General features: G+C 41.0%; 1 protein-coding gene across 6 annotated transcripts in view; it reads left to right on the top strand.

Annotated features, from left to right (window-relative positions):
* The window catches only part of dph6 (diphthamine biosynthesis 6), a 192,125-nt gene extending 180,264 nt beyond the window's left edge, over nt 1-11,861 (top strand). For 2 of the 6 annotated variants that reach the window (XM_088313914.1, XM_088313890.1), the window contains 2 exons: nt 4,786-5,170; nt 9,758-11,861. In XM_088313914.1, the coding sequence (XP_088170040.1) occupies nt 4,786-5,170; nt 9,758-9,876 (504 nt within the window). In that variant the 3' untranslated portion in view covers nt 9,877-11,861. The remainder of the gene's footprint in view (nt 1-4,785; nt 5,171-9,757) is intronic. The other 4 variants (XR_015846379.1, XR_015846377.1, XR_015846376.1 and 1 more) reach the window with 4 other exon arrangements.
* Nucleotides 11,862-14,485: the final 2,624 nt, after the last annotated feature.

Genomic DNA, 14,485 nt, shown 5'->3' with positions numbered 1-14,485 from the left:
TTTGGAGCTGTCTCAGTGGGCTCGTATGTCCAAAAATCAACTTGTAATTTTGAACGAGAATGAGAATTTTCAAAGTTAATTTAGCTTTGTTTAACCAAATTTCAGTGGAAATATTTGTCATAAAAAGTCCATCTTGCTTTAATGCGGACTCACACCTCCGACTTTTATGTTTTTTATGATTTAGAACAAGAATAACCCAAGTTTGAGCCGGCCTCTCAGGGCTACTTTGTCTTTTTAATGTGCATCCAACAGTTCTTTCCATTTTACTCAAATTTTACATTTTTGAACAAGAATGAGAAATCTACAAGAGTCTACCTTTGTGCAACAATCCAAATTTAAGATTTTTCACTGGGATACTTTATTTAAAGACCATTCTGCCTCGTGAAGTGCTTTTGTGTGCATTATTTTCCCTGAAACAAACACTAAAGCATTTCCGCGAATATTCCCGTTCTGTTTGCTTGCTCTTTAATGGCACTCCATGAGGCAATTTTGTCAGAATATTCACACCGCGGCTCACCATTGGCCTGTTTTAAAACGGCTACGAGGCCTCTCGTGCGTTCCACGCAAACTTCCTGGCTCACGGAAGGCGAGGGGAAAGGCACGCAATGGCAGACTGACAGCGGCACTACAGCGAGGGCTCAGCGCCGACGGCGTCCCGCTGAGCAGGAAATGTAGGGGAACTGGCTAAGCGGCGCGGTCCCATCAGCTCCCCGCTGCTCGGCTGCCTTTACACCGCTTCCTTATTACCGTGTTTACCGTTCGGCTTTCACGCCTCTCTTTCTGTCGTGCGCGCGGAACGGCAGTTAGCGGGGAGAGGGAAAACAAACATGAGGAGAGAGGTGGGTCACACTCCTTAAGTGCGGCGCCGCAGGGATTGTGGCTGCACGCCCTGCGAGCAAAGGAGGAAGGAATAGACATGAAATCTGACATAAATCCAAATTGGTATTTAAAAAGTCAAATGTGTCGGAAATCAAATATGTAAATAAATGATTTCAGTGTACTCACTTAGCCAAAAGTGTTAAGCCTTCAATAAAAGTAAGTGAAATAATTGACATGAGTCATTGACCCATGATAGCCACATACGACCTACCACAAACACTTCAATGTCGGCATTTCTTTGCCTCGTAATCGACTTGACATATTGAGATTCACCACCTAATCTTCTTCTTCAACTCAAAAGCTGTGCTGATCTCAAATCCAAAGCAATGCAACACTGGCATCCTCAGGGATATGTTCATCAAATCAGTGGTTGACAAACCTGAATTTCACAAACAAGATAGGCAAGACTGAAAATACATCAAATAAAATAAAACAATACTTGACAAATACGTTGGTTGGAGTAAACGGTTGGGTTCCCTTTGGCACGTATAAACACCCACGACAGTAACTGAGTTAAACGGTTAATTTGGGAAGATAAAAAATTAATAAATTTAAATAAAGGTCATTTTATTGCAAATCAAGACAACTCCAAGAATAATAATTATGAATACAGTAATTTTCTCCAGTTTCATTTTCCCATATATAAAAAAATATTGAAAAAATATTCAAACCTACGGGTGCCAAACTGCATGTGTGAAAGGATTGACAGTAATTTTAAATTGTAATATCACACATCACCACCAGATGGCAGACGTCTTTATTTGGCTTCCACTGGGTCATGTGGTGTCCTTTAACCACAGTGTGACTAGGCCTAATTATTTTTCTTGCGCCATTTTAAAGATTTCCTGGACCAACATAGGACCTCAATAATATTAAAATTTTGAATGAATTGATTTTTGGAATTTTTGCATGTCGAAGTTGGTAGAGCATATCCCAAATTAATTCTGGACAAATAATGTGATAAAAAGTTCCACTTGGCTAAATGTTTTTACCAGAATTTTTTTCTGTGTAGTGGTTAACAAGAAAACTTCTTTCAGTCGCTGATGTTCAACAAATCTTTTTTTTTCCCCCGTCTCTCCGTTCGGCCAAGTACCAATTGGCCCATAGGGAACTGCTACCGAGGAAGTTAAAGTTGCTCCACTATGCAAACTTTCTGCATTTTCCGCCGCTGTAACTTCCACTCTGTGCTTTACATGAATAAAAGAACAAACGTGAGGCTGACGTGAGCTTGTCCGACAGCTTAAAAAGTCAGCAAGTCGCGTGTCACGGCAAAGTCCCGGAGCGCCGCGCCGCTCTCCTGGTGGGCCGGGCCGGGCCGGGCTGGGTATCCCAGAGGCCTGCAGGGTGGCCTTTAAGCCTGGCTGAGCAAGGGTCCGCACACACGACCCCCCCACACAATACACCCCTTCAGTCCTGTCACATCCCTCCTCATTCGCTCGCTCTCTTCCGTGTTCAATCGCTATTGACAAGGAATAGCTAGAAGTGCTAATGTAACATTTATCAAAGCGTGGGCCGTGTATGTGTGCTGTCACTTGACATGAGAGCCACGTTGTTCTTATTAGATTTGATTGAGTAATATAGGATATTATAGAGTATTGAGTGATAAAAAGTCACAGATTAAAGTCCAAATTTTAGAATAAAAGTGCATTTAAAAAAATATATATATATTCTACTGGTTCCAATATTAAAGTCATAAATATGGATGTTTGGTACCGACAGATTGACACATGTTGTACTTTTGATACTGTACATAAAACTTTACCACAATGACAAAAAAATGTTTGAAAGACTTCTCTCTTTGAGGCAAATGAAGATTCGCTAATGTGCCATTCTTCGTCAACTCCAGACGAGGTGGTTTTGCTCGAGGGTCACATTTTTCGGATTTGGTATCGGTGGCTGGTATCGACAGCCTCAACAACTACCCGATAGCGGCGTCTGATTTATTTACCCGTCCGAATTCATAACTTATCTGGAATAGTGTAAAATGTGTTTTGTTTTTTCAAGCAAAAAAGTTGTGTAATTAAAAGAAAAAATAATTTTTCGAGAGAGTAATTTTACTAGAGTACAGTAATGTTAGACAGAAAAGGTTGTATATTTTCGTGATTAAAGTAATCGTTAAATTTGTAATATCACAAAAATAATCTTATGGTTAAAAAAAAAACATTTTTTTTTAATTTTTTCTTGTATTACAGTGGTGACATTGTTACCATGTTTTTCTAAATTTCCATTATAAACTATTTTCTCATTTTAATTTTATTGAGGCTAGAACGCATGAATGGCTTTTCCACTCATTTCAATATGGAAAAATTTCGAAATGAATGTATTACAATTTAGAGCTCTAAAATACACTTCTTTATTTTTGTAACATTAAAACATTTAACATGTGTATTTTGAAACGTTACAAAAACATGCAATTTTAATTTTTCTAAAAAGATTTTCCTTATAACTATGAACAACTTTTTTTTTCTCAAATACTGGACTTGTACTTCTTTCCAGTGTGGCTCTCTTCTTCATCGATTCGCCATTAAGAGTTGAACAAAGTTTTATCTGAAGGTGACCGACCGATTGTGAAAGGACAAAGAGTTTCTCGTCGTCATCTCGCACTCGCTTCGATTATTTCTTTTTTTGTGTGTGGGTGTCCAGCGAGCATCCAAGTAAAAAAAAAAAAAAAAACGAAGTAACCTGTTATTATTCTGCACTTACAGAGTGCCGTGTAAGTGGATGAAAATTGATCCAGCAAATTGAAAAGGGGGTTAAGTGTTTTCACCCGATCGACTTTGGCTGAAATGGCGCTTATATAAAACACTCATTTCTGTCCCATTAGCGGATGATGCCAGCGCCAAGTATTATTAGAGGGAGCTGTGCTGAATACTTTTTGTTGGGGCTAATGGCCGCCGCGCTGTTGGGGTAGAAAAGAGATAAAAAGTGAGGCCACGGAATGGTCCTGGCGGAGAGGTGAAAAGTCGACACGAGGAGGACCTGTCATGTTAGCATTTTGTTTATGGTGGCTGAAAGCATTATGGAACCGTTGGCAGTTGTTTGCACACTATCATTACAACGGGGTCACCTCACAATCTGCCGGTAATGGATGGCCTGTCACTGCTGTCACTTAAAGAGGAGCCAGTTTGGACGTATGTGGTCCACTTTTATATCTGTGTGTGGCCTTGAGCACGCGTATTTGACGACGAACCGAATTTGCTAATGATGATCGAGTTTTTGTGAAGAAAAAAATTGTTGGTAATGAACACGGACAATGAAGCCTTTTTGATCAATTGCTGTTGGAAAATGTAGTTACTAATGTTAATGCATAAACACAAGCTAGCTGGCTAACGCAACTAGCATTGTTGCTGCTGTTTTTTATTTATTTATATATTTTTATTAAAATATTTGTCTTCGGGTTACTCATTGGCCTTTTATATATATATATATATATATATATATATTAAAAAATATATATATATATATAAATATATACATTTATTTATTTATGTATATATATATATACATTTATTTATATATAAATATATATATATATATATTTATATATATAAATATATACATTTATTTATTTATGTATATATATATATATATATACACATTTATTTACGTATAAATATATATACATTTATTTATGTATAAATATATATATATATATATATTTATGTATATATATATATTTATTTATTTATTTATTTATTTATTTTTACTGCTTTGTTTTTAATGTCAAATGTCAGAAAGCATCGCCTCTATTCAAGGTTTTATGAAGCTGACAGCTTGGCCCTGGAACAAATTAAATACCCAGCCATTCCTGTTGGAAAAATTGTAATATTTTGGATGCATTTTTTATTTTATTTTTTTGCATCGTGCATCATTGAACAATGTGCATACCATCTGTCTACATTGCAGGAGTTGTTAATTGGGCCTGACAACAAAGCCCCTCCATTTGTGGTGGTGGTTGTGCCGGCTTTACCCAAAGGTGCCGCCGTCGAGCTCCATGTCACAGCCGTCCAGGATGACCCCAGCCAAAGGACTTCCTGTCACATGACCACAGCGTTGCAGCACTGCCGCATTGAGTGCCACATGCTAACATCTGGCGACCGAAGCTCCGCCTCTCTGTCCCTAAACCTCACCGTGGTCCAGCCTCCTGTCATCGAGAACGCACGGAACGTCACCGATGCACTCTGCGCTGCGTTTGAAAAAGCCCTCAACAAGACGGAGGCTGAGCTGGTGCCGCTGTGTGCAAGAGTATTCTACAAGCGCCACCACGAGCTGGCGAAGCAAGTCACTGAAGGTTTGTGCAAACAGAAACCAAGTCGTACTCTGATAATAAGAAAAGGTGAGCGTTTTACTCAATTTTGCCGGTCTGTTATTCGTGGATACCGGCCGTCGTTTGTCAGTCCGTCATGTTGCTGTCAGTCGTCAGCAAAACGGCCGTCCATCAGTGAGAAAAGGTCCTCCGGTACTTTACCCGGTTAGGTTACGAACGAAAACCCACTCACGTCCGTGCTTAGTCCCTCTTTTTTTTTAATTTCCCGTCTATCATCCAATGTCAGAAAAACGGGCATCTGTCAGTGACGGAATGTCCACCCCTGCTAAAAAGATCATATTCATCCAAGATGCGTCACCCCAGAAGAAAGAAAAATGATTTGAAGCTGACGCTTGCGTGAGAGTCTTTGTTACGTGGAAATTGTGCCTTTCATGAACAGTAGACTGATGTGGTCTTCCCACAACTTTGTGTGCTTTGTCCATAATAGTCCGTTGAAGCTGTATTACAAAAAACAATATCCAATTTATTCAATATAAATGTGAATTGGCCTCCCTGTTCCAATTCTTTTGGAATCATGCGAACACGGCTAACGGCGTTCCTGGTTAACTGGAGCAAAGTCAACACTTTGATGATGTCGCTTCCCCTGCAAAACAGACCCTGACTCATCATGGTGGAGCTAGAATTGGCTGGCACGCACATGTAGCGAAGCCCCCCCCCCGCGCTCCCCCAGCCCCTCAAACTTCACCCTTGGGCATCTTTATGGGTCACAGCCCACTCTCATTGGGGCGATGAATCCGAAAAGTCAAAAGGGGGAAAAAGTAACACCTCTGGCGTCGGCGCTCGCAGTGTCGCGAGGTGCAGCTGTCAGAGCGCGGACGACGCAAAATGTAAACCGCCCTACCCCCTTTCTATTATTTGCGTGAGGATTCACAGCTGATAGACGTGGCATATGCTTCGAATGAAACCTTTAAACATCTTGTCTCAACTTGTTACTTACGATCCAAAGCCCCCCTCTGTCTCGGAGACGGACCCCCTGTTTAACTTTTCCAGAGAAGGCCAGAGATGATATTACCATGCAGCATTTTTGGACCATTTCAACTCAAATCATTTTTCATAAATAGACAATATTGGGCAGCTGATTTCTAGTTGACTTGAGTATTTACATTTCAGATTTTTAAGAAGATTTCCGAATCGTCAAAACGTTTGCCACGGCAGTCGAGGTGCGAGGTGTGACTAAAAAAACCTGGTCGGCCTACGTAAAACTGGTTGCGCGCAACTAAAGCTGATAATAATACTTTTATTGTCATTGTACCACAATGAAGCGGGACAGACACAACCCGTTCGAGAAACAGCGGCATCGAAAAACACTGACCAACAGGAGTCGGTCCGGTCGCCTCTTACGACGCCCCTTTTTCTCAGATGAAAAAATAAAAACATGACTGCGATGTACTAACACACACGGACGTATCGAGCGGGGAATGTTAAAGCCCAGCCGGCGTCCACAACCACGAGGTGACCTCCACCTCCTGGGCCGACCGGCACGAGAACAGAAGAAGAATTGCGAACGGATTGCTGATGGCATTTGAATGCGTTGCTGAATGGATTAGTGAATTAGTTTTTGGCTGATGCCGACTCTGCGGCCACGCCTAGCGGAGTGACACCGACACTCCCGGAGCTGCAAACGTCCTCCAAAACTGCCCGGTGTCCTCGTTCCGTGCTTAGAAAACCTTGACAGAATGACAAGAAGGAGGGAATGAACCGCAACTTGATGTAAAATAGACAACTGAATAGAATATTATCCTGGGACTTTCTACCCAACGACTTGTTGCCAGACGATAATTAATAAATAGTTGAGTTTTCCTCACCAACTCACGCTGGTGGAATCTTAACCAAGTTGTTGCAAAAAATGCTGAAGCGTACGAAGATCAGAGACGAAGCGAAGCGTCTTCTCTGACAAAAAGAGCAGTCCGGTTGCGATCCATTCAATGTCCTGAGAATGAAATGACCACAGCACGACACAACTTAATCAGGTGTGGGCAAACTACGGCCCGGGGGCCACATGCGGCTTGTTGAACGTTTTAATCCGGCCCGCCGAACTTGAAATAAATAAACCTTGTTAATGTTTTATTTTCTAAATACTGTCACTTTTCAAAGACATATATTGTTGTGACGCTTTTGTTCACTTTCATTTCGAATTAAATGTATTTTTTTCTCAGATGAGGTGAGGTTAGCAAAACACTCCGTCCATCTGCTCCTGCTCCGGCCCCTCTGTCAAATTTTAGAACCCACCAATCAAAAAGTTTGCCCACCCCTGACTTAGATGATCATAGAACGAGGCAAAGTCAAGCGCCGTCTTTTAAACAGGGAGCGCAGTAACACCTACTAATCTAAAAGAAAATCAGAGACGTAAGTATATTTTTTTTCCATTATCATCAGCATCAGTAATTTAGCTTTTTTTTTTTTTTGTTCGTAGGTTCACATGATGAGCAAAGCTTTGGTAACAACGTTTGCCTTGCTAGAATAAAAGTTGAGCTCCAGATTGCTCTTGAAACAAAAAATTTCTTGTCTTCTCAGCACAAGCACTATGAAATGGTTCTGTGTGCACTTTTTTGAGTCTCTACTTTATTTTATTTTTTTTTGCTTTTACCCAAGTACATGAGTTGAATGAGTCATTCTACATTTTCCACTTTTTTTTAAACAAGTACCTATACTTATCGTTAAGTGCAGAATGTGACTTTCATCACCTCTGGAAGTAGAACACATTAAAAAGAATGGTAAAGAGGTCTTTTTGTGCCCCTCAGCATCTTTACTCATCCCCCTCTAATTGAACAATGTTCATTGGCCAACACTTGCTATAATCGCCAGTTCATTTGACTAATTTGATCCATTTGAGAGGCAGCGTAGCACAACTAAAAACTCACACGGCTCGGGGGCCTCGGCCACTCCTTTAAAAGCCCAATGAGCCCCGAAGGTATCAGCTATTAATCGTGGTAATCCTCCCGTTCCACTGCGGCCTCAATATATCTCCAAATGCTCATGCTCTCCTTTTGGGTCGTTTGTCCCATGGCTAACATGACATACAGTGTTTGGGATGCAAGACAATGGCATCATTTACAAGGCAGTGCCATAAAAGTCTTTTGAACCTCTAAGGCACTAATGTCAAACACAAGGCCCGGGGGCCAGATCTGGCCCGCGACCTCATTTTATGTGGTCCGTGAAGGGCAAATCATGTGCGTCAACGTCCTGTTTCGAGCACATTTTCTTCACTTCTAACATTGAGATATGAAATATGTCCATTTATTTGTTATCAATCCTTAGTTTTTAAAATAAATTGAAGAATTGTTGAACAAACAATTACTTACCGGCTTCTGATTTCAAAACTGGCTTACATTTGTTGTTTGGATGTGGTAACAAAAAGTTATCATACATTCATATGTGTTCACAGTCATAACGGCCCTCTGAGGGAAACCAGAACTACAATGTGGCCCACCCACAAAAATTAGTTTGACACACCCTGCACTGAGACAAGGGTGGGCAAACTTTTTGATCCGTGGGCCACAATGGGTTCTAAAATTTGACAGAGGGGCCGGACCAGGAGCGTTTTGGTAACCTCACTTCTGAAAAAAAAATTCATATTGTATATAGAGAAAATATATGCTTTAATTTTAAATGAAACTGAACAAACGCATTACAACAAAATAGATTGCGCCTCCTAGTGGGGACAAATCAGAATTATCGGGAAAATAAGACATGAACAAGGTTTACTTATTTAATTTTTTTCAAGTTCGGCGGGCCTGGTTAAAACGTTTAACGGGCCACATGTGACCCCCGGGCCGTAGTTTGCTCATGTCCGCTCCAAGGTGTCACCTTATAATATGTATTTATCAATTCACCCCAAAAAATGGTTCAACTCATCATCACCAGACTTTAAGACCTGATTGCGGAGCCTATTCCGTTCTCTCAGAAGTTATGGTCACAAATATGAACTGTGCGATAGCGTAAAGCTCCAATAACCAAGCAGCTCAGTAGCGAGGGAACACTGTATTTTTCAAGGTAATGTGAGATGAGTTTGACGCAATATTAAAGTGTCTTTGGTGTATCGTTACACTTTAAGATATTAATGGAGCAAACATAAGAAAATACAAATAAATTCACTATTGACATCCTCTGCGGTCATTGACGTGTAGTCAAGTGGCCTACCCTAGTTACCGTCGTGTGTATTCTTTTGAAAAAAAAAATGAGACAGACACACTTGTGGCCAATTAGTGTTACAGATCGGGACCGGACGGTGATCCCAGCGGACTGCCGCTAAATAGACAGGCTGTCATCGAGATGAATTCTCATATGTCCGCTTTCCATCTGTAGTCCGGCCACACACACATACAGATGAAGACAACAACTGTGTCCAATAAAGTAAGAACCCCCTCCTGTTCACACACGCTGGCCTGTCTGTCGGCGCAATTCAATCCTTTCGAACATATGTCTACATTGCAATGATTGTAAAGGGGGTTTAAGAATATCAATAAATTGCAAATAGCTCCTGGTCAACAGGGTTAAGTGCAGCCCCCCATCGGGACCGACGCTCTCATGTCATCCTCCTTTTTCCACCAGGACTCGAAGATGCTTTGAAAAAACTCCTCAGTGACTTCAGTCCGTCCGTGGCTCTGGTTCCAGTCCTGGACTTGCCTGATTCCAACATCCTCCACCTGTCCTGCTGGCTCAGCTCGTAGAACCCAAACCACGATCAGCAGTCATGCTTCGCACAATCCTGGAGTTGGACGATACAAACCTCAGTGCGTTTCCAAATGGATGATAGTCGGTTTGTTGGACGGATTTTCACCTGGGAATGCTATTAAGGCCGTCGGATACTGTTGGGGCAAGAAGTATTGGGATGACTTAAGTTTTTAGAATTTTTACCTTTTTACATGTGAATTTATTAAAATGTCATATGAAGAACCTGTAATAAACAGATGTCGGTACCCGCTACAATTTCTCGTACCTGGTAAGCCGGGGGTTGATACGATTCTTGATACGATTCTTCCTGAGTCGCCATTTTTCGGCTGCGTCCTGTTTCTTCGCTGTACTGTGAATACATCCCCATAGCATGGCAAATGAGATGTCCGAGTATCCCGAGCTTTGGGACACCAGACAAATTGACATACTGTGATGTAGTAAAGAAGGCACAGTGATGGATGGAGATCTCGCCCGCATTGCATATCAAAGGTTGGTTTTTAAGTGGTAGGAATGTCTGATTTTAGCATTTTCAGTGATAGAAATTTTTTTTTTTCGTTTCGGCCTAGCAGTCAGCGCATCGGACCGGAAAATGACCGAAGAACACACCTCAAAAGCCGACAGAGACGACCTCCTGTGCTTGTGTGAGAAGTAGTAACCCTCCATGCCATGGGCTGCCTTTGACGATGATGTCGAATCATGGCGGTCTTTCGTGAATGACAGTGATTACTTCGTCTTTGCACTCTTCTGTCCATAGAGGAGATGTGAAAATGAGCAAAGTTCATTCAGTTCTTGAGAAATAGCTACAGTTTTCACCATTTCTCCGCTTTCGTCAGTTCCGGTTGTCCAGTGCACTGATTCGCTAGCTGACAGCCATTCACAGTCGTCATTTAACCCGACCCGATTGTACTTGTTGAATGGGCCATGAGATTTTTCCATTGTACTTGCCTAACATTGAAACCTGACAAAAAAGACACCAGGCTACTACCTGTCCTGTAGCTTAGCATCTACAGCCAAATAAGGACAGGCGTTAAATTCACTTTCTGAGTGTTAAAATTTGTAGCCATTTGTTTACATGACCCCAACATTTGAAAACGCTCTTAGGGGAATTTTTTTATGCCACAACACAAAAATTCCTGCAGTCTGTGAAGACAGAATCCACCAAAACGTTGTGTAAATACCGCTTTGTTTTCACTGGCCAACAACACCTATGCAGCCGTAGTAAAGCAACAGATTTACCGTGTGTTATACCAGTGTGGGTCTGTTAAGGAGACTGTCTCTCCCTCTCGTGCTCCACAGGACTGGAGGTGTGTTATTATTGTGTAATAGGCAATCAGCAGCAGGCACCCGAAAACATTAAGCCTCTTTATGTTTTCCATTGATTCTTGGGCAGCCTGGTTAATAGGAGAGGGACTTCAGCTCACACCGCTGCAGGCAAGGAATTAAGCCTGGCTGTGTGTGTGTGTGTGTGTGTGTCTCATCTGTGTGTGTGTGAAGAAAATAACACTATTAACGCTCCTGGAACATTTCTTTTCTTAAAGATCATGAACCGTATTGATGAACCAGAGTTGGGATGCATCTTCACTCGGCCGATTCTATCCTCAGCGCGCCCGAGACGGCGGCGGAATCGGGCCTACCTATCGATCCTCAACCCGCCCCGCCGTTGTTTTGATTGTTGCTATCGAAAATTGAACAATAGAGGCAGCCAATGGAGCCTGAAGATTTTTTCTTTATTGCACGTTGGAACAACACAAACAAGCAATTATTTATGAGCGAGCAAGCTAATGTTCTATCAAGTGTGTACCTGTGTATTATTTAAGAGGGAGAGTTGTCTACAAATAGATTTTCTTAATGATACAACCGTCATATCATGCTTTTATCATTTACGCAAGTAAAATCAATCATCAGCCGTCTCTAAGGATGTTCTATTTGTCTTTGGGATTTATAATGGAAATTAAAGAACCAGCGTTTAATAAAAATAATGATGCCAATGTAGTTGATGACTTCTTTCTGTACATTCATTCTTGTGATCCAATGCTATTTCTTGTTTGTTATTATTGGTTAAAAGCATTCTAAAAACAAATGATTGTCTCTGCATTCATTAGTATGAGCACTCCGTGGGGGTGTTTGTTTTGTTTTTGGGATTTACATTAGAAAGTAAACAACAGCCTTGAATAAAATTAATGTCTAAAATTTAGTTTATGGTTTGTTTATACAAATTCCTGCTTAATATCTAACTCGAGATTTGGTCAAATATGAAAATGAACATTTTTCCTCAGTGGGGACAGACGCTGAGATTTTTTTAAATTATCTCTCGGTTTACAATTTAGACCGAGTGACTGTGAAAATGACCACAATGGAGTTCATTATTAGTTAATATGCAAATCGCATTCATTTTTGGCACCTGCCTTGAGTTTTGGTGAGCAAGGTGACGCCAGTCACTTGTAATTGGTAGGGTTTGTCTCAAGGAATCTAAAAATTGTCTATGGGATTTTTACTGTCGATCATAATGGTGAATTGTGCATGAGATTTACAGTGGAAACATTGATTTTATTGGAAATGGTAATGAGAATTTTCACAGAAATTTCCAGTGTGTGTTTTCCATGAAGACAATGGCAAATTTAAAAAAGATTAGAATGGAAAAGGTGATGTCAAGCCTCTCTCAGATTTTCCAAAGGCAATGTTAATGGAATGACATATTGCCAACGACAAGGTATTTGTCTCGCCTTCAGACTTAGCTTCTAATATTAGCCTAACCAGCTTTTGATTGACATTGTTTCCCTTGCCTCTAACCACAGCAAAATAAACATAAGACATTGTTTTCCTACAAACTGTAGGGTCACAAATTGTAGGATGCGTTCGAAAACATTTGTGCCCGTCTGTTTCCATATAGATGCCAACGCAGCCACTAAGATGTAATCATGCCCATCGTGGCTGGGCCGACGTGATGTCCCGTGACAAGACGATCTTTGTGTCCCGGCTTGCAAAATGACTAAAGACAGGCTGACATTTGCTTTTCTCATGCGCCCGTTGTCTGCCAAGCTGCAACCGCTCCACATACAAAAGTGTTTTTTTTTTTTTTTTGTGACCAACGTTGTTGTCCTTTGTACCGCCTAGCACCAACCAGCCTGCGGCCCTTGTCATTTTGGCCTTGCACATGGACTTAACTGTGTGCTGCTTCCTCCAGGCCAACCAGGCTGAAGTGTGTGCGTTTGTGTATAAATGTGTGTGCGTAGGAGATTCTCGTTCTCCATAGCTACATACAGTAAAGTGAGTTTTGGGAGTGACCTCATGGCGAGAGACGCCTCCTGACATCCTTTGGTTTGTTTGTTTTTATGTTTGAGTACTTTCTGTTTTAGAATGGCTGCTTTTTGAGTGTGTAAGTGCGCGTGTGCGTGTGCGTGTGATTGATTTATTTTCAAAGTCAAACAATTGCTAAATGTTGACTCATGAAGCCCCTAAATGGGGCCATTGGATGGTGTGTGCCTCCCTCTGTTGCCTAAAATGAGCAATGCACAAAGAGCTGTACTTTTTTCTGTAAAAAAAAAAACCTCAGTGTGGTTTACCGTTGTAATGTGCTTTTATTATTATTATTATTATTATTATTATTATTATTATTAATACTACTACTACTAATAATAATAATAGACTCAGCTTTCAGTTTACAATTAGCTGGATGTTTTTGGAATCTGGGAACAAAACCAGAGAACCAGGAGAAAACCCATGCAGCGAAACAGGCACAAACCGAACACATGGACTCAACTTTGCAAGGCCTTGTCACAGATTTGAACTTGTGACCTCTGAACCGTGAGGTGGATGTGCTCGCTGTTCAGCCACTAAAATGTAATGTATATTTATTTCAATTGATTTCAAGTCAAATGCAGCATTGTTTTTAAAACAGCTGACCGCAATGTAAATCTTCAGCTTTGCGCGTTCAAAAATATCACGTTAATTTCTTTTAAAATGATTCATTGTCTTCTATTTGACAGGTCATCACACTGAGTGCACCAGCAAAACTATTGTTATCGTCCCCGTCTTGGGATCATTTAGCACAGGGGTGGACAAACTCTTTGATTCGAGGGCCACAATGGGTTCTAAAATTTGACAGAGGGGCCGGACCAGGAGCCGACAGATGGAGTGTTTTGGTAACCTCACCCCATCGGAGAAAAAAAAACACGTTTCACAGTGTTTAGAAAATAAAACATTAACAAGGTTTATTCATTAATTTTTTTCAAGTTCGGCGGGCCGGATTAAAAAATGTAACGGGCCGTATGTGGCCCCCGGGCCGTAGTTTGCCCACACCTGATTTAGCACATCGCACTTAAAATCAGAGAAACGCAGCTAACCTGATGTCCCCTAAGGGGCTCCGTATCAGTGCCTTTCAGTGACAACATGGAAAAACTCCCACTGTCAAATGCACTACTATTTAGTAACAAAAATTATTAAATATTTCGTATTTTGTATTATTATTATTTACTTCTAATGTAGTTCTTCGTTTGATGTTTTACACATGAAAAACAAATGAAAACAGCCTCATTCTTAGTTGGTGTTGCTTGCCATGGGACCGATTTCAACCCATTAATATTATTACAACTGACACGCTACTAT

The sequence above is a fragment of the Idiotropiscis lumnitzeri genome, chromosome 1 (assembly GCF_059441095.1).
Source record: "Idiotropiscis lumnitzeri isolate Australia: NSW breed Sydney's pygmy pipehorse chromosome 1, RoL_Ilum_1.0, whole genome shotgun sequence".
NCBI classification, from domain to species: Eukaryota; Metazoa; Chordata; class Actinopteri; order Syngnathiformes; family Syngnathidae; genus Idiotropiscis; species Idiotropiscis lumnitzeri.
Note: the sequence above shows the minus strand (reverse complement) of the source record. Positions and strands in the feature narration are given on the sequence as shown.